This window comes from Oenanthe melanoleuca, chromosome 5 (assembly GCF_029582105.1).
Source record: "Oenanthe melanoleuca isolate GR-GAL-2019-014 chromosome 5, OMel1.0, whole genome shotgun sequence".
NCBI lineage: Eukaryota > Metazoa > Chordata > Aves > Passeriformes > Muscicapidae > Oenanthe > Oenanthe melanoleuca.
In genome coordinates this window covers 48,760,622-48,785,469 of record NC_079339.1, presented here as the reverse complement: position 1 = coordinate 48,785,469, position 24,848 = coordinate 48,760,622, and the positions used below count along the sequence as shown (strand labels likewise).

The following is a 24,848-nucleotide window of genomic DNA, read 5'->3' as shown; positions in this document are numbered from 1 at the left end:
TTTCATTTTAAAAAGGAAGAAAAAGCAGTTTTCTTTCTATGGTGAAAAATACACATTTGCTTTTAGTACAGGGAAGATAAATAGTGCAGAGCTGTGATTGGTATCCTGTTGTAAAAAAAAAAAAAACACAAGCAATTAAAGTAACATTCCCAAATAACTTCTAGAAAATATAGAAGGAAAATTGCATTGAGTGGAGGGCTTATGAAAGGGGCTGGCTTTAGACAGTGGGAGGAAAAAGTTTACTCTGACCATCTCTGACAGGCATCTCTGACATTTCTATGTCTTATAAATAATGTCAGGTGAAGACTCTTTTTTTTCCCTAGCAAACCCACTCTCTGCTCCAAACACCTCATTCCTCTTCTGGATAGATCTTTGCTCAGCATTTTTATTTCTTAGATGTCTTTTCTTTTTCTTGTCCTATTTTTTTCTTCTTTTCTCCTTTCTGTTCTTTAATTAAGAACTTGTTTTGATGTTCATTGAACTCAGTGGGAATCTTTCCATCAAATTGAATGCATTAGGTCAGATTCATAATCAGCAGCCACTGAAACAACCTAACAATAGTTTTGTCACACTAGTGCAGTCTTAAATGGGATTTGCTTTAAAAAAAGCAATAGAACTAATCCATTATAAACACTTGTTAGAGCAGAGTTTTGACTGTATCTGTGTATTTACCAACACAATTTCAACCAATCTTAGTTAAATTGAAATTAATGCAGACTTTTTCTCCAGACAGGAGCATAGGGCAGTTAATTAAATCAATTTAAACTAGCATGGTTTTAGCAACAGCAGAGTGATACTGAGTGTTGTCTGGACTTGAGTTTGGTTATCTTCCTTCCTTAGTTGGACAGAGCATTTTTCCTTTCTGTAAGGACAAGCTGTAATGTGATAAAACACATGAGGAATCGATTGTGGACCAACCCATTAAGATTTTGGGGCAAGACAGCAAGTTTCTGGGTTGCAAGCAAATGTCCACCAAATCTCTCTTTCTCAGGCTTGTTTCTACATTTCTGGTGCCCCATGATCGTGTGGCATCTGGAAAGGTCTCAGTGTGGTTTACAAAGGTCTGAGCAATCCGTGGCCTCTGAGCTGCTGGGGCAACACACACTCTTCTGGAGCAGAGACTTCACATCTGCAACCTCTGGGGTCTCCGGCACAGACACAACCTCACATTTTGGTTCTGCTGTTTTATTCTGCATTTCCCTTGGCCATGCAGGTGCCCCTTCATCACAGGTGTCAGGGAAGAGTGCAGAGCTGGCAGCTGGAGGCAGTGGGAGCAGTGTCAGCAGCTCTCCAGGAGGTTGCTGTGTCCCCACACACACACAGGAGTGGAGAAGGGGTCACACACAGCAGGACCCTGGGAGCACAAGCAGCCAAGGGGAAATCCTTTCAGGATAACCACCTAGAGACATCACATGCCTGGGACACTGCCAGTAAATAAGTCTTCTTACATCTTCCTTTGTGACCTGCTAACCTTTCTTTGAAATTATATACCTCCCAGGAATAGTGGAAACTCAGTTTTGCAGCAGTCACTTTTCAGCTTCAGAAGGAGTTATCTCCTTCAGATCTCTCTCTCTCTGACTCTCTGTTGTGAAATGTGAAAGGAATACAGGCCACATCTTCTCTCTTCGTAAATTCAGGGGAATCCCAGGTATCTGATGTGCTGAACTCATTCTCTATCACTTGATTCCATGTGAGACACAACAGTTCCCAGCAGATTGGGTCATACAGGACTAGCATCCATTTCTCATTATGTCTTTCTCAAGAACTGCTTTTCTCTTCACAGCCTATAAAAGGAAAGTTGATAGGGTGAGGGCTCTAGAATGGTTGTGAAAGCACTGGGTCACTGTAAAAGTTTTAACCTAAGAAAACAACATTTTGAAATAAAACCAAAGCTGAATGTCAACTAAAACTGGCCATGTAGCTACAAGAAAATATTTCTGACACTGATAGAAAATAATGTATCCACTCAGAGTGCACCAATTCTTCTCTTCGAGCAGGAAATGGAAATGAACTTTCAATATTTCCAGTGATCTGTGCACAACAACAGTCTCCAAAGCCTGTGTTATGTTCAGGCCTTTGGGTTACTGTGGGGTTTTTATATACAATTGAGCTGATTTATGAGATCTCCTGTTAAATTTTATTGCTCCAATGACTTTTCTTTGGTTCTTTTGAAGTAGAAAATATAATTTCTGTAGCAAATGGTAGTTGAGAGTCTTAATGGAGCATAAAAATCTGAAAGGTCATGATTTTTTTAGCTTTAAAATAAAGGACAGTGCACTGCTTTATACTCTTAAAAATATGAAAAGTTAATGAGGATGTTTATTGGTGATAAAGATAGAATCTTCTCCCAGACCTTTGATTTTGGCTACTTGTGTATTGACTTTTTCTGGGTGCACTTTTATAAATGAGAAACACTTCTCATTCTTCTCGGTTTCAAGATCACAGAGAGAGTTAAAAACACGTGTCAGAAACTTTGTCCCACGGAGATTATTCAGTGCTCCTAACACCCAGTGCTCCTTCCCCTGTGAGTGCAGACTATTGGTTCCATTTATTTGGTTTCCAGGGTCATATAGATTACCTTCATTTATTTGACTATGTTTAAGACCTGTGGGTGAAAGCAAATTTGTAACCAAATAAGAAACTGTTCCTGTCAACACACATTTGGCAAGCTTAGGTGAATCATAGTAGCACTGCTTACAAACCCTTAATCTGGAAAGTATCTCCTGGTGTGTTTTTTTTTTTTTTTTTTTTTTTTTTTTTTTTTTTTTTTGTTTGTTTGTTTGTTTGTTTAATTGGGGTTTGTGGATTTTTTGCTGATTTTGTTTTAATCTGAAGTTTCAAAGAAATGTTTAATGTGCTTCTTAACAAATGTTTTTATTGAGCATGTAGGAACTTAGGCGGAACAAAAATGCCTTCCTGCTGTATCAGTTAATGTAGCAGACCTTGAACAGTTCACCTCCAGCTGCTTGCAGGTGTTTTCACTAGGACTGGACATGGAAAAAACATTTTATTACAGTGTTCACTGTCACTGTTGGTGTAGGGAGAAGTAATGAGAGCAGGTCAAGGGACAGATGTGGTCATGGGAAAAGCCAGGACAGAGGGACACAGCTTTCTTTTTTCTCATTAATAAGAACTGTCCTGTTTTCTGTTGTCTTTGCAGCAGTCCAGCACGGGGGACCTGAGGACTCTGAGGAAAGGATTGTCCCCTTACCACTCTGAGTCACAGCTCTCATCACTGCCACAGTACCAAGACTCCCTGCAAAATGTAAGAGATGTTTCCTTCCTATACAGACAGAGCCATGGGTTCCCCAAAAGTGGGCATGGCTGGAGGGGGCAGGTGAAGATTACAGTGGAGCTCTCCCAAGTGATTGTTCACCCTGAAGCTGGTGCTGCTAGTGTGCAGCTAAAACCTGCAGATGTTGGGAGGATGGGGAGCCCCTGGAACATTAATCTTTGCCTGAATTTAGTTCATCAACTTCTCAGCATGGGTTTTCAGTCAGCTGACAGTCACTGTGTAGAATCTTTTAAAGCTGGGTTGATTCTTGTTACACTTGCAGCTTCTTCTTGGTAAATGCCCTGTGCCTGCAGTAATAAAGCTGGCTGTGGATGAAGCTTGCCAGGTGTCTGACAGTGCAGGGACAGGGTTGTTTAGTGAGTAAGTTCTTAGGTTTCTCTGTATCACAAATGAGGTTTGTGTTTCCTAAGATTTGCCTGCACTGTTTCTCAAACCAGAGAAGAATCTTGACTAAAGCCTCTTGCAGAAGATGGGATCTGTGCTGCTGTGCCAGGGCACCCATGTGCTAGGCATGGCTGAGGATCCTGAGCCCTGCCAGGTGTTTGCCTTCCCTCACTGCTTGGGCCTCTATGTTTGCATGGTGATATTGTTTTCCAGGTTACAAGAAGAGTGTAGAAATAGTCAGAGAGTCCTGGTGTGAGTGGGCTGTGAGTTTTATGAATGTGAGCAAAATCCTGATGGCAGCACAGCTGGAGAACCTCCCTGCTCCATGTCTGGGACTCTGGTCAGGAGAGCTGCAGGTCTTGTAGGACCAGTCAGGTGTTGGCTGGCTTGAGAAAAAGCAATTGTGTAGATTTAGTGTATCTCTTACAGTTGTAAAGAAGGGCACAATAATAATTTAATAAATTTGCATATATAAAACTCAAGCATGGAAGCATATCTCCTTCCTATCCCTGCTAATGGCAGGATGGATGGAGATGCTTCAAGGAAAAAAAAGGGGGATAAAACTGGGTGAGTATTCACTTTTCTAACTTTGTGCCCCATGTATAAAGACAGGAGAGAGACTTCATAGGGAGTGCAGAGAGACTTGAACCTGGAGATGTTTGTCTGGCTGAGCCAGCCTTACAATTTTGGAGATTTTGCTTTGCTTCCCTGGTGCTTGGATGTTTAGGCTTTTGGTCCCCAGCTTTGTTCCAGGTTGGTGATGCTCAATCAGCCTGTGCTGGCTGCCCCAAGGAGTGCTGCTACTCATGATTTTACATTTATCCTGTCAGTCAGGCTGGGATATGTCCAGCAGCTCTCTGCAGAGGAGCTGTGCTGGGATGGGAACTGGCAGGAGAGTTTTCTGCTTGAGCATTGGCCCCTGCAGCTCACCAGGGCTGTGTGAGGGCTGGTGGCAGATGGTCCTGCCTGCTGGAGCCCTTCCTGGCTCCTTGTCCCTGTTTTCTCTCCTTCCTCAAGGAAGAGATGGCACCTGGTGTTTATGGAGAGGCCTGGGTGCTGGGTGACATTCACTTTCATCTGTCACCCTAGATGTGTTCTGCCTTCTTTGTGGGAAGTTGATAGAGAAAAAACAAAACCAGCTTTGGATCCAAATCCACATTGTCTGAGATAGTTATGTAGCCATTTATTTACTTATTCCTGCCAAAATCCCTTTGGTTTGTGGCTTGACATGATACACTGTTTTTGTAGCAAAAGATAATGATCACAAATTCGTGCAAATGTCTTTGAATGACTTGAGCATGCCTAGAAGTGGAGGTTTAGATGCACCTGAGTTTCTCTGTGGCCTTTTCTTTATAGACAGCAGGCATGAGTTTGTGAGAAATCATTCTGCTTTGTGCCTGCACAAGCTTCATGTGGGTGAGTGATGGACAATTGGTGTCAGCTTCAAAGCTGTCACATCCCTTCAGGGTTTCATCATCAGCACTGCCCGTGGAGCTCTTTGGGAAGTTCCTCAGCACATCCCTCACTGTCACACAGGTCACAGGCAGGCATCACTGCAGCTCCCCAGGGCTCTGACATACCCCAGTTAATGACACAGTGGGTGTTCCTAATGTGTCCTGCATCAGGGACACCAGTGCCCACTCAAGATGCAGAAGCAGAAGACACTCTCACTTGCACTCTGTGCATTGGCTTCATGCACATGGGTAATTATAGATTTGCTCTAGTCTGCAGTGGTTACCAAACAGCAGGAACAGCAATCCTTAGTCTGACCTACAAGACCCTGGCCTTTGCAAGGGAAGGTGTGATATACATGTTAGTTTGAACTGATGGCAGAATGGTCAATCTTTCCAAGCTCTGGGAGCTGCCACCCAGCATCATTTCATGGAGTACCAGAGTACTGTGTGCTTTGGGAGGTGAGGGTGATTTCCTCTGGTTTGGCCTCATGAGAGGAGGCAGCAACAAGCTCCTGATGGGACATGCCATTTCCCTGGGATGACACTAAGCTGGATAGGCTGGCTCCATTTTCCCATTGCCAGCAGCCTCCAGAGCTGCTCAGTCTCGTGTGAGTTGATGTCTCAGGCATGAGGTACCTGTAAGCCTGCACTGCTGAGGACTCTGTGACCCACCTGGCATCAGGGTGTCATGGTTTAACTACAGCTGGCAGCTAAACCCCACACAGCTGTTTGCTCATTCCCCTCAGTCCAGGGGGACATCCAAGACCCCTGCAGCACAGATGAGGATGCATTTGGGGGCTGAGGCATGGCCCAGAGCTTGCACCTCTCTCTTGGCCTCTTCATGGGTGCTCTGGCTGCCATGTGGACACATGTTCCCTGCAGACTTTAATGCACCTGCCCACTGCCCTGTGGCTGTGCCACAGCCCCATCTCAGTGGCCAGGCATGAGAAGTGACCTGAGGGCTGCTTATGGTCCTATGGCTGAAGGTACCATCACCTTGGGAAGCTCATAAACCAGCTGCCTGGAGGAATCCTTTATCCACATTGGCAAAGAACACCATTAAACATGAACCAACTTGTTGCTAGCAGTTGGAGCTAGCCTGGCTGGCTCAGATTTTAAATGTGCTAGCAGTGTTCATGTATACAGTGGGAATCCTGCCTTTGGTGGGAGTAACTGCAGAGATTTGTAATGGAAATAATACTAAGGCTAGTGTGGAGAGCGTGTGGGTGGAAAAGTGTGTGTGAAAACACCAGCAGGAATTCTAGGGAAAGGGATGCTTTGGCCTGTGCTGATGGCCAGAGATGTGAGTGGCAGCAAACAAATGGGTAAACAGCACAGGATGTGTGGTTTGTGTCAGGACTGGGAGGTCTGTGCTGTGATAAGGCCACACCACAGATGGCTCATCAGCAGAGGAGTGCTTCCCTGATAACAGGAGCAATGCCACACCATGGTCTTTCTTCCTGTGGTTCCAAGAGGAAGGAGTAGATAAGATGGCCAAAGAGATGGAAAGGAGGCAGCAGGCAGCACATTTCCTAGGGTTTTTGGAGGGTGAGTAAGCAAGATGCTGAGATAAAGATCAGCCTGTAGCAACCACTGACTCCTAAGGCATGTGAAAAATGTGTCCCAGAACCCATTTCTTTGCTGTCAATGAGGAGGGATGCCAGGGCTGTAATTAGGACCTGTTAGTGGGTGTCCCTTGTTTTCTGTGCCACACACAGTGACCCTGACCACCGTTTGGTGAACTTGTGAATATGTGTTTGTAGGTGTGTGGGTGTGAGTGGCATGTTAGGTTAAAATAACCATCACCTTCCCTTTCCTTAAGTTTCTGTGTTGAGTTTGTAGTGTTCCCTTGCTGAGGAGCAGGAGCTCCTAGTGGCTCCTGGCTGCAGGAGGATGTGTCTGCCAGTGCTCTAGGTGGTGACTGGAGACCATCCTGGCTCTGGAATAGGGAATCCCTGGGGAAAGTACCTGCAGATACAGTCTGTGAGAGCTGAGACAAGCTCTCTCTTTTTGAGAAGACAATGCTGATGATGCCAATACCCAGGTTTGATATATGTCCCTGAGGACTACAATAAGTACCTCCAGACAAAAGTGAGATTTCTGTTAGAGTGTTCAAAGCTGCTTCTCTCAGGAGTCTGTATAGACTACAGACCAAACCGGGGAGGCACAATTTATTTTCCCCCTCTAAATCTATTCCAAAAACAACAGGGTCCATAGGAAAATGCAAAGAAGTAGTAGTGTGGTTATGTAGTAGAGAGCACTCACCTTAGAGGGATGCTGAGTCTCTGGCTTTCTAACAGTGTTTCTGATTGTGTTGTTCTGAAGTGCCCACTTCTTGAAGGATGCCTGGGAGACACCTCTGTGAGCCTGGCTGCAGCACCAGCCCCTTGCCTTGGCTGCCACCATCACAAGTCACATTTAGTACCTCTGCCTTGTAGAGATACTTGGGGGAAGTGTGTTCTGTTTTGCCAGATGGCACACTTGCTATTACAAACACAAGCCCAAATGTTTGTGGTCTGTAGGTGTAAAGAGAAGCCATTAGATGGAGTGGGAAGGGATGATGAGTCCTTGGCTGAAGTGCTGGCTGTCTGCTGAGCCTGTGAGAGCAGTGGTGAGGAGAGGTGACGTGGAGGCACACAGTAGTTATATTCCAGCCCCAATGGCAGTCCTGTCTCTCCCTTTTGGCTGGAAAGACAGTGTCCCCATCCTTTTTGGTACAAGGACTAAGGCAGAAGAAAAGTGAGAAAGTAACTTGATATCTCTCCCTCAACTCCCTGCAGAGGAAGGACAAAGCTGGCCCCTGAACCAACCTGGTGTAGGCCAGGAGATGTAACTGTGGCCCAAGCCTGGTCTTGGGTCTCACTGGGGAACCCAGAGCAAGTCTTGTAGTCCCTTCTCAGGCTGCATGGGATTCCTGTTAGGGATAAGAACTGGATCAGCTTCTTAAAGCCAGCCTGACTTTTAAAATCAAGCTTGAAATGACAGAAGATCACCACACTGTTCTCATTGTGATGTCCTGAACCCAGAAGAGTCAGGGGAATCCTTGGAGCATTGATTGCCCCTGCAGAGTCACTGATGCACTGGCTGGGCCCCAGGGTGACCCAGCACAGCACAGCAACCCCTCCACTGCCAGCAGGGAACCCCCAGCCCCTCACAGTGCTGCATGAAGCCCCTGGGCAGGGGGACCCCTGGCTGCCCAGTGCCTCTGGCATCCCCAGGACTGCATTTGAGTCTTCAGCATCTCATTGCAGCCTCTCAAAATGCCTTCAGCCACTTCTACTGCTTCAGAAGCCCATCCTGTGCAGTGCCCTGATGGTCCCCTGCCACCTCCTATGCCTGCACCCATCCCCTGTAGCTGTCAGGTGAGCTGAGCACAGCTGGTGTGTGTCACAGGATGACTCTAGCCTGGTTTCTCACCTTCCCACATCAGTGATGGTCATGGTGCCTTTTTAGGGGGGAAGCAATGACTGAGGGAAGTGTGAGAAGCGTGGCAGAAGGCAGCTCCTTCCCACTGGCTTCACTAATTCCACCAGGAAGGATGTTATTGAGCAGACAAAAAGAGAAATTCAAGGTGGCTGATGAGCTGCTGCAGCAACAGTAGCTGCAAGAGAGAGAGTAAAATGAAAGGTTTGTTGGGATTTATGGCCCAGGGAGTGCTATGGTGACACTTCAGGGTGTATCACCAGCAGCTGAGAACAAACCAATTCATTTCTGAAAGCAGCTGCCCTTCATCTGCTGCTATTGCAGAGGCTCTGAGCAGTGGGTGGTTTTTTCCCCCATGGCAGCTAACCAGCACAAAGTTTGGCAGTGACATAGTTTGGGGATTTGATGAGTAAAGGAAGCATTGACAGGTTGTGCCCATATCTGCCCTTACAGGTAACCACAGGAAGCAAGAAAATGAATGTGCTTTGAGGATCTGCTGTAGATTCTCATGCTCATTTTTCATGTCCCTTTGTGTGGGGCTGGCAATGGGTCAAGGAGAGGCAGAGACACAACAGATCCTTGCTCTGCCAGGGTCTGGAAGGGCAGCCAGGCTGAGATCCAGATGTGCACAGGTATCCTGTGCCTGCATGTGCCCTACCCACTCAGGGGCTTTCACCTGCATCATCCCCAAATCAGATTTGCTTCATAATCATGCAAGTCTTAAAAATGCCCATTGTTTCCTTCTGAAAACCAACGTGCTTGATGTTCCTTTATCAAAAGTAGTAGCACCTCTCAAATTCCTTGCGCTGACAGTGCCCCTGTGAGTCAGTCAGAGTTAGTGCACTTGTCTGTGGTGCAGCGTGGGCTGGCTCTGCCCCAGCCTTGTTCTGTTTGCTTGTGTCGGGTGGGTAGGGGCTGAAACTGCTCTGAGTGTGTCTGTTGGGGAGGGTTTCACAGTTTCACAGTGGAGCTGTCGCTGGTGCTTTCACCAGGTGCTGCCCAGTGCTGTTACCAATCCACAGTGACCACTCCCCTCTCCCAGCACCTCCGAGGAATCTCCCCAGTCTGGGGCTGCCATCAGCTCAGTGCTGAGAACAGACACCCTTCCTGTTTGTAATGACATCCAGTTGCAAACCATGTCCTGACTTTGTTTTTCTGTTGGGGCAGACCCCGAAATCTTCCCTTCGGTGCCACAGCACAGCCTGTACAGCCCAGCACTGTGCTGTGCCTGCCAGGGAGAGCAGCTATTCCTTTGTTGGGTTTCTCATTTCTGTTTTTTTGTTTCTTGTTTCTCATTGCTGAGAAAGAAATGAAAGTTAAATTGTTCCTTTAATAATCAGAAAGCACCATGTAAGTCCTTGTTATTACTTGTGGACATCCATGCATGCTGGGGACACCGTGAAGATGCAGGAGGAGGTGGCTGAGACACACAGACAGGCTCTGTCTGGCTTCTTTCTGTGTGGACCCAGCAGTTAATTCATGGATTTGAATGTTTACATGACCAGCTGCTGTCTATGATTAAAGGCAGCAAATTAAGTAATGCCAAAGGAGATTATCATCTGCAATAAAGTCCCTTGACTTGATAAGGAAGATGCTAATACAGAGTACTGATGGCTCTGAACTCACTCCCTGTGAGTGGCCAGGACCTGTGTTGTGCTGGAGAGCTGGATCTGTCTGGGAATCTTCCACAGGTTTTTCTCCAGTGCCTGGTGGCAGGCTGTCAGGTGTCTGCAGCTGCAGGGCTTTGGGAACACAGGGCTGTGCAGCCATTTGGGTGCCCAGGAAGGGAGCTGGTGGTTTGGTTTGAGCTGGATGCTGGCAGGCTTTCTGCACAGTAGGGAATAGCAGCATGGAATAGCAGCAGCCAAGCACCATCACTGCCTGGATCACCTGCCAGGCACACAGGACACAGATGGCTGCTCCCTGGCTCCATGAGGGTGTCCCATGCTCAGATATCAGAGGTCTGGCATTGTCTGCAGTAGGTGGCAGAAATGTGTGGTCTGCAGAGGAGCTGGAATTTCTCAGGCTGGTGGTAACAGGAGATTTTTTCGTGTATGATCACCCAGGAATGCTCATCTTTGTGTGAAGGGAGGTTTCTCATTCTGATGGACCATGTGAGCCCAGAGCTGCCTGTGCTACTTCTGCTGGGGCCACCGTGCTGCAGGGTCTTGGTGCATTCCCTGCCTTCCCTTCTCCCCTGCCAGAGTGGCCTTGTGCTCTCAGTCCTTGCTTTTGCTACTGATTTCCCCCATCTGCCCCAGCATGCCTGGCTGGAGCTGCTCCAGGCACTTCCTTGGACTTGTAGCCACATGTGCCATTCACAAAACTAAAATGTGCTGGGCCCCTCTTTTGTTGGCACACCAGGACTGGGGTGCCAGTCCTGGCACCTTTTCATGAACTGTGGGCATGTTACTGCCTCCTGCTTGTCTCTTAACAGTTCCTAATTTGAACAGTGGCATTGACACCTTTGTTTATTTATTTATTATTTATTTGAAACACCTGGATGATGACAGGTGCTAAGGAAGGGTCCAAGTACAATTCAAACCTGGCTTTGCAGGCTGCAGACAAACCCACTGTGAGATAAATAGACGTGCCTGGGAATTTTATTGTGAGCTGTCTGACAGTGCCTGATGTAATGTAATTTTCTGTGTTCTGTCTCGGCAATAAAAACTTCACGGTGTCTGATATGACTCCATTTAGTTTAATGTTGTCTGAGGTATGCCATTAGAAAAATGTGGCTTATATAATCTGGTTTGAATTCTAAATGCTTGTTTTTTGAAATGGGGCACAAAAATTAATAGAAGGCAAGGGGAAGATGTGAGGTTCAGAGGCATTAATATTTGCTCATATGTTCCATGTTGGTCTGAAGCATCCTCAGTGCTTAGGTTTTGCCTGCTGGCTGAAGTAAAACCAGCATGAAGTTCTCTTTTGGGTTTTGTAACTTAGCCTTTTTCAGTCTTCCTGCAGATCAGGAATAGCTCTCTTGGAGATGAGGTAGGAAAGGGTGTCATTAAAAGACAGAATATAATTGAGCAAAAAGAGATTGAAAACTGATGGAAGGCCCAAGGACTTATGTCTTTTCAGATCCCCAGAGGAATCAAGGAGAAATTGTTTATCACCATTTCTTTGTTCTTTTTTTTTTCTTTTTTTTTGAAATTTCTGATCCAAAACCTCTAAAAGAGCAGACACCTGTTAGATTCTTTTCTTCTTGGGTTCCAAAGCATTCCCACTGCTATTAAGAGACGTCCATATTTTAAGCCTTACTTTACCTCTGTGGAGGTGTGTCATTATCAGGATTTCACAGCGTGCCCTATTGCAGACAGCTATTAATTTTGGTCCTCCAGATACACAGGAATGGAGTATCCATGGCAGTGCTTGTCAGCATCTGTGCTGGGCCACATCCCATGCAGCCAGATAGAGCCAGCAAGGACTCATTAGGAAACGTGGTCTTAGCCACTGCTAATGACATTGTGGCGTGACACACAGCTCCAGATGTTCACCAGTGTTCACCAGCAGCTGCAAGTTGAGGCCTCTGCTCTCAATTTTTTTTTTTTTTTTTGAGTCAGATTGAAAAGGATCATTGGCAGTATTTGTGGTCTGGAGATTTTCTTTCTTACATTAGCACTATTGCTTTGCTGATGATTTTTGGCTGGGGCACTGAATGGAGCTACTTTGGTTTGCTTTGTTTTCTGCTTTGGATTGGAGGGTGTCAGTGTCATTCTAGCAACACAGAATTGGGGAGCTTGTTCCCTGAGTGTAGCATATTGCTTCAAGGATGCTCTGGCATGAGAAACTGCAGAGTTTTTCTCTCTTTTCTTAGTCAGTTATACAGCTGGAATGTGACTCTCCATACAGACTTGGAGACAAGCCCTGCAGGCTCCAGAGAGAGGTTTCTGGGAGGGTCTCAGATAGAACTGAGCTTCTCTGGTGGATTGTGGTTCAGTGTGCATGACGTGGGGTGGGTGGGATGGGGAGGGGACTGTTGCCACATGGGAGCAGTGAGCTCTGAGAAGTGCATTGGTCCTGTCACTGATACCAGCAAATATTCAGCACTGATCTTGAAATGAGGAGCAAGCAAGGGCTGAGAGGGAGGTGTGTTCACTGTGCTTCAGTACTGCTGTCTGCACAGAGGCAGCAGAGGAATAGCTCTTGTTGTGGTTTTCTCAGTGGAAAAGGGCCTGGATATGGGGGTACTTGGCACTGTCCTCCCTTGAGGGATGCAGAGGCTCTCATCTCAGGACACTGCAGTCCCAGGACCATCCTGGCAGCATAGAGAGGGCTGTTCTGTCCAGGACTGAACTCATCAGAGGTCCATGCCACAGCAATCTCCAGTGTTCTGAGAGTGTTCTCCAGTGGTTTGGAGAGAAGCAAAAGCACCAGCTTGCTGAGGAAGCATAGGATGGGTCACACATTGCTCCACAACCTCTGGTTCCCTGGCATTTTTGCTTCTTAGGGAGATCTGTCTTTGGGTCTCAGAGGTGCAGTGGTCAATAAACCCTGTGCATAGGGAAGGTTTGCTTCCTGCAAGCACCTGGGAACTCAGAGACATAACCTGTACTCCCTCTCTTTACTTAGACTGGTAATCTCACTGCTGGGCAGCTCTTCCTTTTGGTGGGCTGACTGTGGCTGTGGATGTAGCTGAAAGTGGTATGCTGTTTCTCAACATCTTTATTTTAAGTTTTAATGGTATTTTTGGTGACTTGTGAGCTCTCTTGTAGCACCATTCATTTATGTAATTATGTAATGCCTCAGCCACATATCTGAGGATGAAGAGTAAACCACCTCTGCAGAACAAAACACTGTAAAAACCTAGCAAGTGGAAAAGCCATATGTCCATCTAATACAAGAACTGCGTGCTCAACAAAACCAGACGGGGAGAGGAACTGAGAGTGACACTTGCCTCAAAACACACCATATTGCTTTTTGCCTATATGGACAATTTCTGCTTCCTAGGATGTAACCAGATTAACCTTGCTATTATTGTCTGCCAGGGTGCTGAGTCAGTTGTGTTCCTATGTCTGTGAAATGTCAGCTATAGGGAACAGGAAGGGCATGGGTTTCTGCAGTGGTGGGGGTCCTCAGATTAGCTGAGTTAGAGTGCTGGAGTGCTGCTGGGGGAATTCTTGCCTACAGTTTCCAATTGCATCTGTTCTAGGCATGAGGAATCTCCTCCATCTGTGCAATTTTACTTACTGCTTTAACACTGACTTCTTGAGATTTTCTCTGCCCTCCTTCCAATCTCCAGTGACAAATCTCTGGTTCCCTCTCCTCTGCATTTCACCTCAATGAGTTTCCTGCTGGGTAAAATACACTTCCTCCTCTTCCTTCCCATTCCCTCCCTTCTCCAACTGTTGGCAGTTTTCCAATATAACAACCTTGACCTTATCTCCAATTCCTTCCATTTCCTCCTCTTCAGCTGACACTATCGGTGAACTTTGCCTATTTTCCTCTCCTCCATCCTCCAAAGGCTGGCCATGCATCCTGCTGGATATGTTGTCACTTCTTTCCTTGCTGACTGCAGTCCCCTCAGTTCTGGCCTCCTTTATGTGTGTCTCCATGCAGGAAGCTGATAGGAGTTTGGCTGAAGCTTTTTTTTGGTTTTTTGGTTTGTTTTTTTTGTGAAGCACACTGGAATCAGTGGGAATGAAGCAGCAACCCCTTTAAAAAACGCTGGCTCTTTGTGTGTCTGGAAGGAGCCTTCCCCCAGGGTGCAGCTGCACAAGGAGCACTGACTGCAGAGATGGCTTTTGAGCCACCCTGAGCCATGTGTGAATTTTACTGGCTGCATCCCAGAGCTGCAAAGAGCAGGGATGTTGGTGAGATCCTTGCTTGCTCCCCCACTTTCTTCACTTGTGTGTTAGACAAGCTCTTTGCAAGTTTTGCAGCACCAGTCTGGCGTGGTGGGGAGGTCTCTGTGGCCTGGGGCAATGGGCCAGTGGCATGGCCATGTGCTGAGCTCACCATTGCTGATGATGGCACTCAGCAGTTTGGACATCTCCTTCTGTTGGCTGGGGCTTTTGGCTTCCAAGCTAAGGATCAGGGACCTATTTTAGAAATGAAGTAATCTGTCAGACTTTGACTACAAGTTTTGAGTCTACCTCTTTTGCTGCATTTCTCATTCTTTAAAATTATTTTTACCTTCTTCAGTCAAATTCTCTACCTGTGTTCAGAGGCTGCTCAGTTGATTGCCCTTGTATGAGAAGGAAGGTGACCCTTTGAATGCTTTTAGTGTGATTGGATATATCCAGTATATCCCTGTGTTTGCAAGAATGCTTTTATCTTGTCAGTATGGTGATTGGTTAAGTATGATCAAGCTCTTTAGAAAATATTTCTCTCTAATCATTTCTGTTTCATTTGTATTCTGTGATAATTTTGAGAGTGATTGTGATCATGGAAGTGCTTTGTAGCTTATTAGTGACTTCAGTTATGTGAGGAGAAGCTGCTGCTGTCTTTCATATGGGAGACCGCGTAATCTACCCTAGTTAAGTCAGGAAACTATTTAAAATGTTGTCAGCAGCAACATCCTTTTGGCTTTGTCATATTACTCTCAACTCCAAAATATATTGGATGTTAGACCTTTGCTTGGCATTTCCTGTGTTAGTTCTGAAGAGGGTCATGGGAGAAGATCCATATCAAGTATGACCACAAACTCCTGAATATTCTTCTTTTGGTTGTCCTGAGCCTGGTCATTTATAGAAAGAGAGCATCTTATGCATGGATTGGTGTCTCTGACCTCTGTGGGAAGCTGATTCTGGAAGGACTCTGTTTCATTTACCAGCCCTGTGAGAAATTTGTGCCCTGTTTTGCAGTTGTAAGTCACAGCTGTAGACTGGCTGGATCCAGTCCCTTGTGCTCCCCCCAGCTCTGTCCTTTGTGTCTGATGTTATGGATGGAGAGGCTGAGGATGTGTCCCCAGGTGGCCACAACTCCAGCAAGCTGTAACACTCTGCCCTAGGTCAAGAACCACACCCATCCTGCGAGTGCATCTGTTTTTTCAGGCTCTTAAATAACCTTGGAGAATTACTGCGGGGTTAGTAAGTCTAACTTTCCTTTCTCTCGGATGCCACCCCCTCTCCAAAGGAACTTTGTGTATCACCTGCAACTCAGTTCATGAAGGTTGCTATTATGAGTAAATGGCTGTTGGTCATGGCATGGGTTAGGCACAGATCAGTGGCCAGGGCTTGAAAGGCTCCATGCCTTTTTGTCTGTAGCCTAATGGATTAGCCCATATTTTCCTTCAATACATGCACTTGAATGCTTTTATGAGTAAAAAGACCCCTTAAAACATTTGTAAGAATGAGAGCTGAGAAAGTGCCCCTCCATTGGCTCTCCTTTACTGTACAAGTGGTGGGGCACTGGCACAGGTTTCCCAGAGAAGTTGTGGATGCTCCATCCCTGGAGGTGTTCAAGGCCAGGCTGCACAGGGATTTAAGCAACCTGATTTAGTGGAAGGTTCCCTGCCCATGGCAGGGGGTTGGAACTACAGGGTCTTTAGGGTCCCTTCCAACCCAAACTATTCTGTGTTTCTATTATTCAATGATTCTTCTGGCATAACCAACTTGCTGGCCTTGGCTTGGAAGGCAGAGTGATGAGACAAAGCATAAAACATGCTGTGTTTTTAAACGTGGAAAAGATGTGAATAGAGTGCCTCGTGTGTTGTCTGTGAAAGCATTCCTGTGATGGTGCTACATGCCGCTCTGCCATCCTAATTTGCTTTCAGAGGCCCCCAAGTATAATAATTCTTTGTGTTTCCTAAAGGATGTGAAGACTAAATACAAGTTTGGTCAATGATTTCATTGTTGATTTCTCCCGGAGTTACAAAGCAATGCAAAAATATTAGGGACAGGCAGGGTGCATCTCACTGAATAAAGATATTGTGTCTCTCATAAATCAAGCCTGTAGAAAAAGGAAAGCCCTATGAAAAGTGCTTACAAGGCTGGTTGGACAGTAGAAATCTTTTGTAAAATGTCATTTCGGCATCTTTCCCAATGGAATCCTTCATGCAGGAGGACTGGCCAGCATTTTGGAAACAAACCCAGCCAACATTAGGTTTGGACATCTGCTTGTTTTAAGGTTGCTTTCACAATTTTCTCTGTAGCTGAAGATCAGTACTTGATGTCTATGTGAAAACGCTGCCAGAGAGGCAATGAAGTTGTGCCAACTGTTTCTTTCATGAACACAGCTTCTTAGAAATGACCGCTTTATGCTGGAAAATCATCTTGTTTGCATTGCTCCTGTGTCTAGAAGGATGAGCGCTGTTTGATCTTGTCCTTGTAGAAAGCTATCCTAAATGAACAACAAATGTTTCTTGCATCAATTTAGATTTAAACCAGGGTGCTCTCCTGCCTGAACAATCTTGACTGAGTGCTGGTACTTAAATGGTGTGAAATCAAGTGACTTGTGAGGAAGAGGTAGTGGTGTCTTTTGTCTTTGAATGTGGCTAAGGGGATGAAATTGAGACAAGCTAGTGGTCACATTTTCTGGATATTTTCTTCATCCTTGTTTAAACCACCCAAAGGGGAATTAACACATATCTTCTTTGATTTCCACAGGGCCCAGCTCGCATGACATCTGATCTTGCATCTTCTCCTGCAGCAGGGTATGTCCCTGTGGGCCAGAAGCCAGAGGCTGTGGTGCATGCTATGAAGGTAAGGCTGTGTGGGCACTGGGGTGTCCTGTGTAGCACCTGAGTGGCAGAGCTGGGCTCTTCTTGTGGAAACAACTGAACACAGAAAGTTGATATGCAGGCAGGATGTTGGTAACCAGCACCTGTGTCATGATGAATAAGCATTGCTTAAAATAGTGGCAGAGCTAAGCAAGATTATGCACAGCTATTTTTTGGGGGTTGGAAACCTCCAATAAAAGCTGCTGATGCTGAAAGTAACAATGGTTAGCAATTGTGTTCATCATCCTTTGTAAACTGGGTCACTGGGGTGACAGTGGTGACCGAAATGCTGTTTCCAAAAGGGACACAAAAACTGCATTTCCTCATATATTTGGTTATTGAAAATCCTACAGCAGCCTTCAAAGAAGAAAGATTTTATTTTATGAAAATATACAACAAACAGTGACATCCTACCCATCTAGGATGTGCATCATCAGTAGGGTTTAAAGTCAGGACCACTGACAATGGGACCATGGGAGACTGGTAGGTGAGTTAAAGGAGAAAACTTGCATCATTATTTCATGATTTCACAGCAGCTTTCAGGTACTAGTGACCATCCATTAGCAGAAAAAGTGTAATTCCCCAGTGCAACATGTTTAACTAGTTAAGCAAGATACTTCTGAGTATCTAAGAGACACAGAAGCCCAAATCCATTACAAGGTGCCATAGGGATGGCTGGAAAGTCTCTTACTAAATTAATCTTTGGTTGAAATATAATGATTTATAGATTTGGATTTTCTAAACCTGCAGAATTTTGTACAGGGTTAAAAAGATGAACATCAACTCAAAGGAGGATTCCTGGATGGCTGCTCTGGAGCTCAGATCCTTATGGTCATAGCTGGGAAAAAGGTTCAGCAGTGGCATCACTAGCTTGGATGATCTTAGACCTGAGACAGATGCTTACAAAGCTCTTTGCTTTGTACCTTTCCCCATCTGACAGATAAATATATGGCACATATGTTGCTCATGGTTACGATCCACAAATTCCCTGAATTTTCTAATTTTTAGTGTTTTTATCTTAGTATATCATACCTGTCCAGGGTCCCTTGGCTCCAGGACACATGTTATGGTGGTGGTAGTGGTAAAACCAACAGATGTCAGGAGAAGCAGTAGTGTGGCTGGCAAGGATATTAGTTCCACAGGGCAGTTGCCAGATCCCAGGAGGATATTGAATGCCACTATTTCTCAAGTAGTTATTAAAGGCAAGACAAGTTTGGCTTGATTTGAATCTAATTTGAATTTAAATTATAAATGATAAATGATCCTTCAAATTGAAAATCTTGATTTTTCAGCTTTCTTGAGACTTTCTACATCCAAATTGTATAACTCCTATTGATTGTGTAACTCCTTAAGAGAAGGATTTTCAGCATGTTCAAGGGTTAAGAAATACCTTTAATACTGTTCTTGCTTGTCCCCAAAGGAGCTGACCACACAAGTGGCAGTTCACTTGTGTGAATATTTTGTTGCTGTATATTAGTCCTGTTTTCCAACAAGTTTCTTCTTTGCTTGTTGTGAATGACTCTGTGCTATCAGAATACTCCACCCTGTTCTAAGCTGCAATGTGCTTGTGGGTGATGTTTCCCCTGTGTGTGTATATATATCTATACATGCAGATGGATCTGGTAACTGTTGCCTTGCAGAATGTTGCAAACTCATGTGAACCTTTGTTTTTCTGTCACTTTGTACTGATTTGGTTTTGATTGCATTTAATCATCCAAACCCTGATGCAGTCCAGACTACTACTGTTGGCTTTTTTCTTCCCAAACTGTGGAGTTCATACATTTCTGCTCTTGCTCTTAATTGCATTTGGTGAGGTGGTGGTGAGGGATAGTATTAAGCAGAGTTGGTAGTGTTTTTAAATTACAAGATCAAATACTTATAAATTGATTATGATCATATTCTTGGGAGTAATTACTTTCCTATTTGCTTTAGGAATTGCAGGACTGAATTTCTAACTAAGGGCAAGAAACATAAATGGTTTTAAGATGTGGTTTGATAAGCTTATGAAAAGGATTGAAAATTAATGAGGAAGATTCTTGGAAACTGGAAATTAGGTTTGGAAAGTCTGGTGCAATTTTTCATTTAAAGGAATTGAAAGGAAGTTGGATGACTGGTTGTTTGCATGTATTAGTAATCCCTCTACTTCAAAGCTGTATGGATTCCTAGGAAGGGCTAGGAGAAATTCAGAAGAAATTCTCCTCTGCAATTTCATAATTTGGCTGGTGAGGTGCATTTGTCTGTCTCCAAAAGCCTGGGAACAGCCATGGCTTGAGTCAGAAAGAAGGTGACAGAGCAGTCACATCTCACAGGACATAAATGATCTCACGTGATGTGTTCTGCTCACTCACTTGAGGTTAAAAATATCCTCACATTGAAGTGAGGAGGAAATTCTCCTCACTTCAACTGTGAAGTGTGTAGGTCAGTGTGGCATGGAGAGATGAGAAGGTGTCTATTTTTCCATCCTGTGGCCCATTTCCAAGGATCATCTGGAAATTGAAAGACTGAGGAAGCTGGCCATGGTCTCAGTCTCTCAATCTCTCCTCCTCCCTTGTGGCCCAGTGAAATAGTTAGTAGCCGTTGATCTCCAGCTGCAGACCTTTTTTTGGCCATGCCATGCCATGCCATGCCATAGCATATGGTGTAAGTTTTATTTGCACCCTGCAGGACTGGGTAGCTTTTCCAGTGCCAGCCCTGCATCTGTGAAGCTGAATGCAGCCTTAGACCCTCACCTCCTGTGAAATAATCATGACTCTCTTGAGAAGAGAGCAGCTTACAAATGACACTTTGTGCTTTGGCTATATCACAACAGATATTGGAAAAAGCCCTTCTTGGTTGAAAAATGAAGTTTTTATGGTTCAGCAGGGCAGCTCCTTACTGCAAGAAAAGGCAGGGAGGGATGGAAAGGCTATGAAGATCAAGGAGCACCTCTCCTATGAAGAAATACTGAGGGTGCTGGGGTTGTTCAGCCTGGAAAAGAGAAGGCTCCAGAGGCATCTTATAGCACCCTCCAGTCTTGTAAAGGGGGCTCATAAAAAAAGAGGGAGAAGGACATTTATGTCACAACATGACAGGACAAGAGGCATTGGTTTTAAATGGAAAAAAGGCAGGTTTAGATTAGATGTTGGGAAGGAATTCTTTACTCTGAGGGTGGTGACCACTGGAACAGGTTGCCCAAAGAAGCTGTGGATGCTCCATCCCTGGAAGTGTTCAAGGCCAGGCTGGATGAAGTTCTGAGCAACCTGCTCTAATAAATAGCATCCAAGGCAAACCATTCTTTTATTCCATGATTCTGTGCAGTTGGCTCTACTTGTCTTGTGGAGCACTTGCATGCAAGCCTGTCAAGGAGTGATGAGGCTCCTAGGATGTGGCTCTGTGCCCAAACAAAAGTAACTGAGGGACTGTCCACTCCATATGGATCTGCAGGGCTTCTGGACTGGCTCTGTCTGCACCCACACATGTAATATTCCCTAGGTTTTTTCCTTGGGATTTTCTGCCAGCTAAATTCTATCTATGTGGCTGAAGTGCTGCTTGCAATTTAGCACAAGTTCTTCCTCGAGCATGTTTAAGATTTTCTTTATTTTTCCTTCTGAAATTGTTTTGTTTGTTTGCACCTACTAAATAAGGAGCAAGATGACAGGTTGGCATTCCTAACAGCTGTTTTTGCTAACAAGAATAAAAGGTACATATGCTACAGCTCAGTATCTCACATAACATCAAAGCACTTTTCTTAGGAACTGAGCAAATCTGCTGAAGATGTGGGGAAGTGATGAGGAGACAAATGTAGAAGAATGACATTTAACCTATAACCCAGCTGCCCCTTCAGCAGCCTGGACCCCTTCCATGCACACAGAGCTATCAAGCAGGTGATCATCACTCCCACTAATTGTGGATAAGGCAGGATTTGGCCTTCCAAAACTAGGGAAAAGTCCTAGCAGGGCATATGGACTTTTCCCTTGCTGAAGCAGAATGTTGCCCAGTGCTGTGTCCAGCTGACTTATGAAGCAGCAAAATTAGTGAGGTTTACACAATTTGGAAAGTATCTCTCAATCTCAGCATGCTTTGTGTTGCAGAAATTAATACCACAACTTTCAGCTTCCCTTCCAAAGCTCTACTACTGTCATTCACACTCTTTAGTGTTTTTCTTTTATTGAATGTTTGTTTCTAAAATATGTTTGGTCCTATGGGGTGAGTACAGCAAGTCAGATGAGAGGTGGTGGGCTGGGTGACTTTGAGGTGACACTGCCTTGCTCACATACATCAGTGTAGTCTCAAAGAACACTTGAGGTGTTCATCAGCTTGTGTATCAGCAGGGGAAAAGCCAGACAAGCCAGCACGCCCACCAAGAGCAAGGTGGAAGTTGTTTTGGGGAAGTGACATCCCTATGCAGGATAGCAGCATTTCCCAGTCCAGCCCATCCTCCTGCATGTGGAATAGCACCATGCCCAAGTGGAGCAGGCTGCTCTCACTGGCTGGCATTTTACTCAGGGAGATCACAAAGGGCTGCTGTGTCAGCAAAGGACCAAGTGCTGTCAGTGCAGCTCGATGAAAAGCAAAAAGCAGGGGATGGCATCAGCCACTTTGAGCCTGGGGTACATTTGTCTGGTTTTTTTTAGGCTCCTGGGATGAGAGGTGGCAGAAATCAAAGGACATTCCCCAGTTTCTTAGACCCAATGAATGCACAGTCCTTGAACTTTAGCTGATCCATAGATAGCTGATGTGAAGGCATGTCTGTATTCCCCAGTGGTGTAACTGGAGGAACATTAACCTGGTCCTTCTAAACAGCTGAGGAGGCATCTGGCAGATCTGAGAATAGCTGGGGCTCAATCAGCACTAAAAAAGGCCTTCCTGTCTTTCTTCAGGAGGTTATTTCACTCTTCAGAGTGTATTTTCTTCCAAGATGCCTTTCCTGGATAGGGTGTTATGTTTTGTCACTATGAATTCCATTTTCCCATACCCAAGATGCTAACACATCTTTACAAAGTGCCTAGCCAGACATGGGTTGAGCCTGGGAAGCAGGATTATTTCCAGAGTAAATGAGATTCAGAAATTAAATACAAACATAACTTCCATCTGATCATCTTTCAACTCCAACTCTGCCTGGTTAACACTGTTAAAAGACATTGCCACTGAAAGAAATATGCTATGCCACCTTTTCACACCTCCTAGACTAAGGAACGTGGGTTTAGTTTAAGCACAAATTGCAAAAAACAGCTTATTTTAGTCCACTGAGACTCTTGTGCCTGCAAGATGGATGGCTGTTGAAAGCAGAGGCTGGGGTTGATGTGATCTGTAACTAATCTACCCCATGGTTTCCTTGACACCTGCCCTGTGGGCATAGCCCATGTTTAGCTGCCAGGCAGCCTGGTGCTCCATGCCAGGATGTGATCCTGCAGGCTGCTGCCTTTGCAGCCAGTGTCAGAAGCACACGGGCTCCAGACAAGCAGGTTCAATGTGCGAGTCCAGCTGGATCAATAATTAATTCCCTTCTCTTTAGCAGAAAATAGATGCTCTCTTTGTCAGCACATACATGTTTTTTGCATCCCTCTCTTCTTAGAATGGATGTGGATAATTCCTATCTGTGCAAAGACTGGTCCCAAGTAGGCTACAGGCCCTAGGAGAATGACCTATTTTTGGTTGTAACTCATTTTGAGTACAGCAGGATTGCAGTGCTGTATTGCAGTGGGGATGATCTTCCCTGGTATCCCATTTTGTGGAGCAGCCAGTGCTGTATATACACCTCAGCAAAGGCTGAAACCCATCCTAGCACAGCATCTGGCTCTGTACCTCCCTGGGATGTACAGGAATATTTATTCATACGACTACACCTGTTGTACACCTGCATATATGCATGGATGCATCGTGGTGGATGAGACCACGTGCTGTCTGATGGCGTTGGGTGGTTGCAGGATGTCTGACCCTGCACACTGAGCTGACCACCTGGCTCATCTGTGGTGAAGCCCTGGGTGAGGTGTGCAAATCAGCACAGAGGCAACAGTAAAACCTGGAGGCTGCTGTGCTGTGCTGTGCCCACCTTGTGTGATGTGCCTGTCTGGAGAACTGTGGAATGCATATGGGTGCAACAGGGGGGTGGTATCCCTTGGGTCAGTGCTTCCAGCTGGAAGTGGAGGCTGCCTTTAGCCCAGGCAGTCTCCTCACTGTGATCAAGGCAGCCAGCACTTTCTCCCTGAGGAGCTCTGTGGGGGTGGCCAGGACAGTGGGATGTGGCAGGCTAGAGCTGGCTCCCACTTGAGCTGCTCTGAGGTTTGGGGTATGGGCAGCACATGGTGAGGGACAACACTGTGCTTGCTGGGATGCTGCCTGGAAGGTTGGACTACCAGTGACCTTCCTGGAAGAAATGCACTTGTAGGCACAAGCAACCTGCTGCCAGTGGTTCCCAGGATTGTGGCAGCAGCCACACCATGCAGGTGGTGGGACAGAGGCAGGACATGGCAGAGGAACAGGGAGGATGGAGGTGCCAACTTGATGTCATGCTTGTCTTTGCTTGTCTTGAGGCTTTGTGAATCCTGCCAATTTAAAAACTTGTTAATGATGTTCTTAGGGACACAAATAATTATCTGAGGAACATAATGGTTTTGTAATATTGTTTTTTTGTAGGTCCTTGAGGTCCATGAAAATTTGGACAGGCAAATGCAAGACAACTATGAAGAAGACCTAAGTGAAAAGGAGAAGGCGATTGTTCGTGAAATGTGCAATGTAAGAACTCCTCCCAGAAAATGTTTGGGTTCCTTTTAGAACCCCAAGGTTCTAAAAGGGGGTCTTTTGTTAAAAGTATGGAGGAACAGAGATCTGCTGAATGTAAGCCTTGTGAGGTCCGTAGGCACAAGGGAAGAGTGGAGGCTCTGCTGATCACTGCTTTGGGGGATCTGAATGCCTTGTTCACTGCACAGAGCAGCCTTTGCTCAGTAGATAGCTCCCACTTTGCTGCCTTCCTGGCTGTGGAGTAGCTGGTCTAGCTGACCAGAGATGTGCAAGGGGCTCTCCAGTTCTAGGAGAGTCCTGTTAGTAATTGTCTCCACCTGTGCTCTTAAGGAGTGGGTTTGGGCTAAGCAACATTTGCTTGCCATGTTTAAAGTTGTACAGCTTGAATGGGTTTGAGCCTAAACCACATGGGAATGTGAGAGGGAGAGTCTTGTCTGAAGTCATTGAACAGCATCATGATATGTGGGATGCTGTTAACACCAGAGGCATTTTGGGCAACCACACTGTTAACTGAGGTGGCCACATCCTGTACAGTGAGTGCTTGTACCCAACCTCTGCTCTGCAGTGTCAGCTGTCACGGCATTGCTCTGGCTTTCAACAGTTTGAGATTTCTGCTGGAACACAGCCTGAGCTGCCTGTCACCTGCAGCTGGGGATGTGCTGTTCAGTTGCCCAGAGCAGGGAGGAGGATGCTTATGAACCTTCTTTTTGAAGTCCACATAAGAGGTCAGCCCAGGTGGCATCATTTAGTGCTTTCCAGCAACTGAGAGTGGCCTAATGCTCAGTGTAAATTCTGAAACCACCTTAACCCTAAAAAGAGGGTGTGAGCACAAGCGCAGCTTGCTGAACTGAATCACTGTGAGCTTCCTTGGCAAGGGCTGAGGCCCTTCTTTGGTTGCTAGATCTCT

The 24,848-nt window shown here is 45.6% G+C and overlaps 1 protein-coding gene across 2 annotated transcripts in view; it reads left to right on the top strand.

Moving 5' to 3' along the window:
* Positions 1-24,848, top strand: part of CCDC85C (coiled-coil domain containing 85C) — a 109,221-nt gene that overhangs the window by 79,621 nt on the left and 4,752 nt on the right. The window contains exons 3-5 of one of the 2 annotated variants that reach the window (XM_056494228.1): positions 3,161-3,265; positions 17,109-17,204; positions 23,837-23,935. In XM_056494228.1, coding sequence (XP_056350203.1) covers positions 3,161-3,265; positions 17,109-17,204; positions 23,837-23,935 — 300 coding nt within the window. The remainder of the gene's footprint in view (positions 1-3,160; positions 3,266-17,108; positions 17,205-23,836; positions 23,936-24,848) is intronic. The other variant, XM_056494229.1, reaches the window with a different exon arrangement.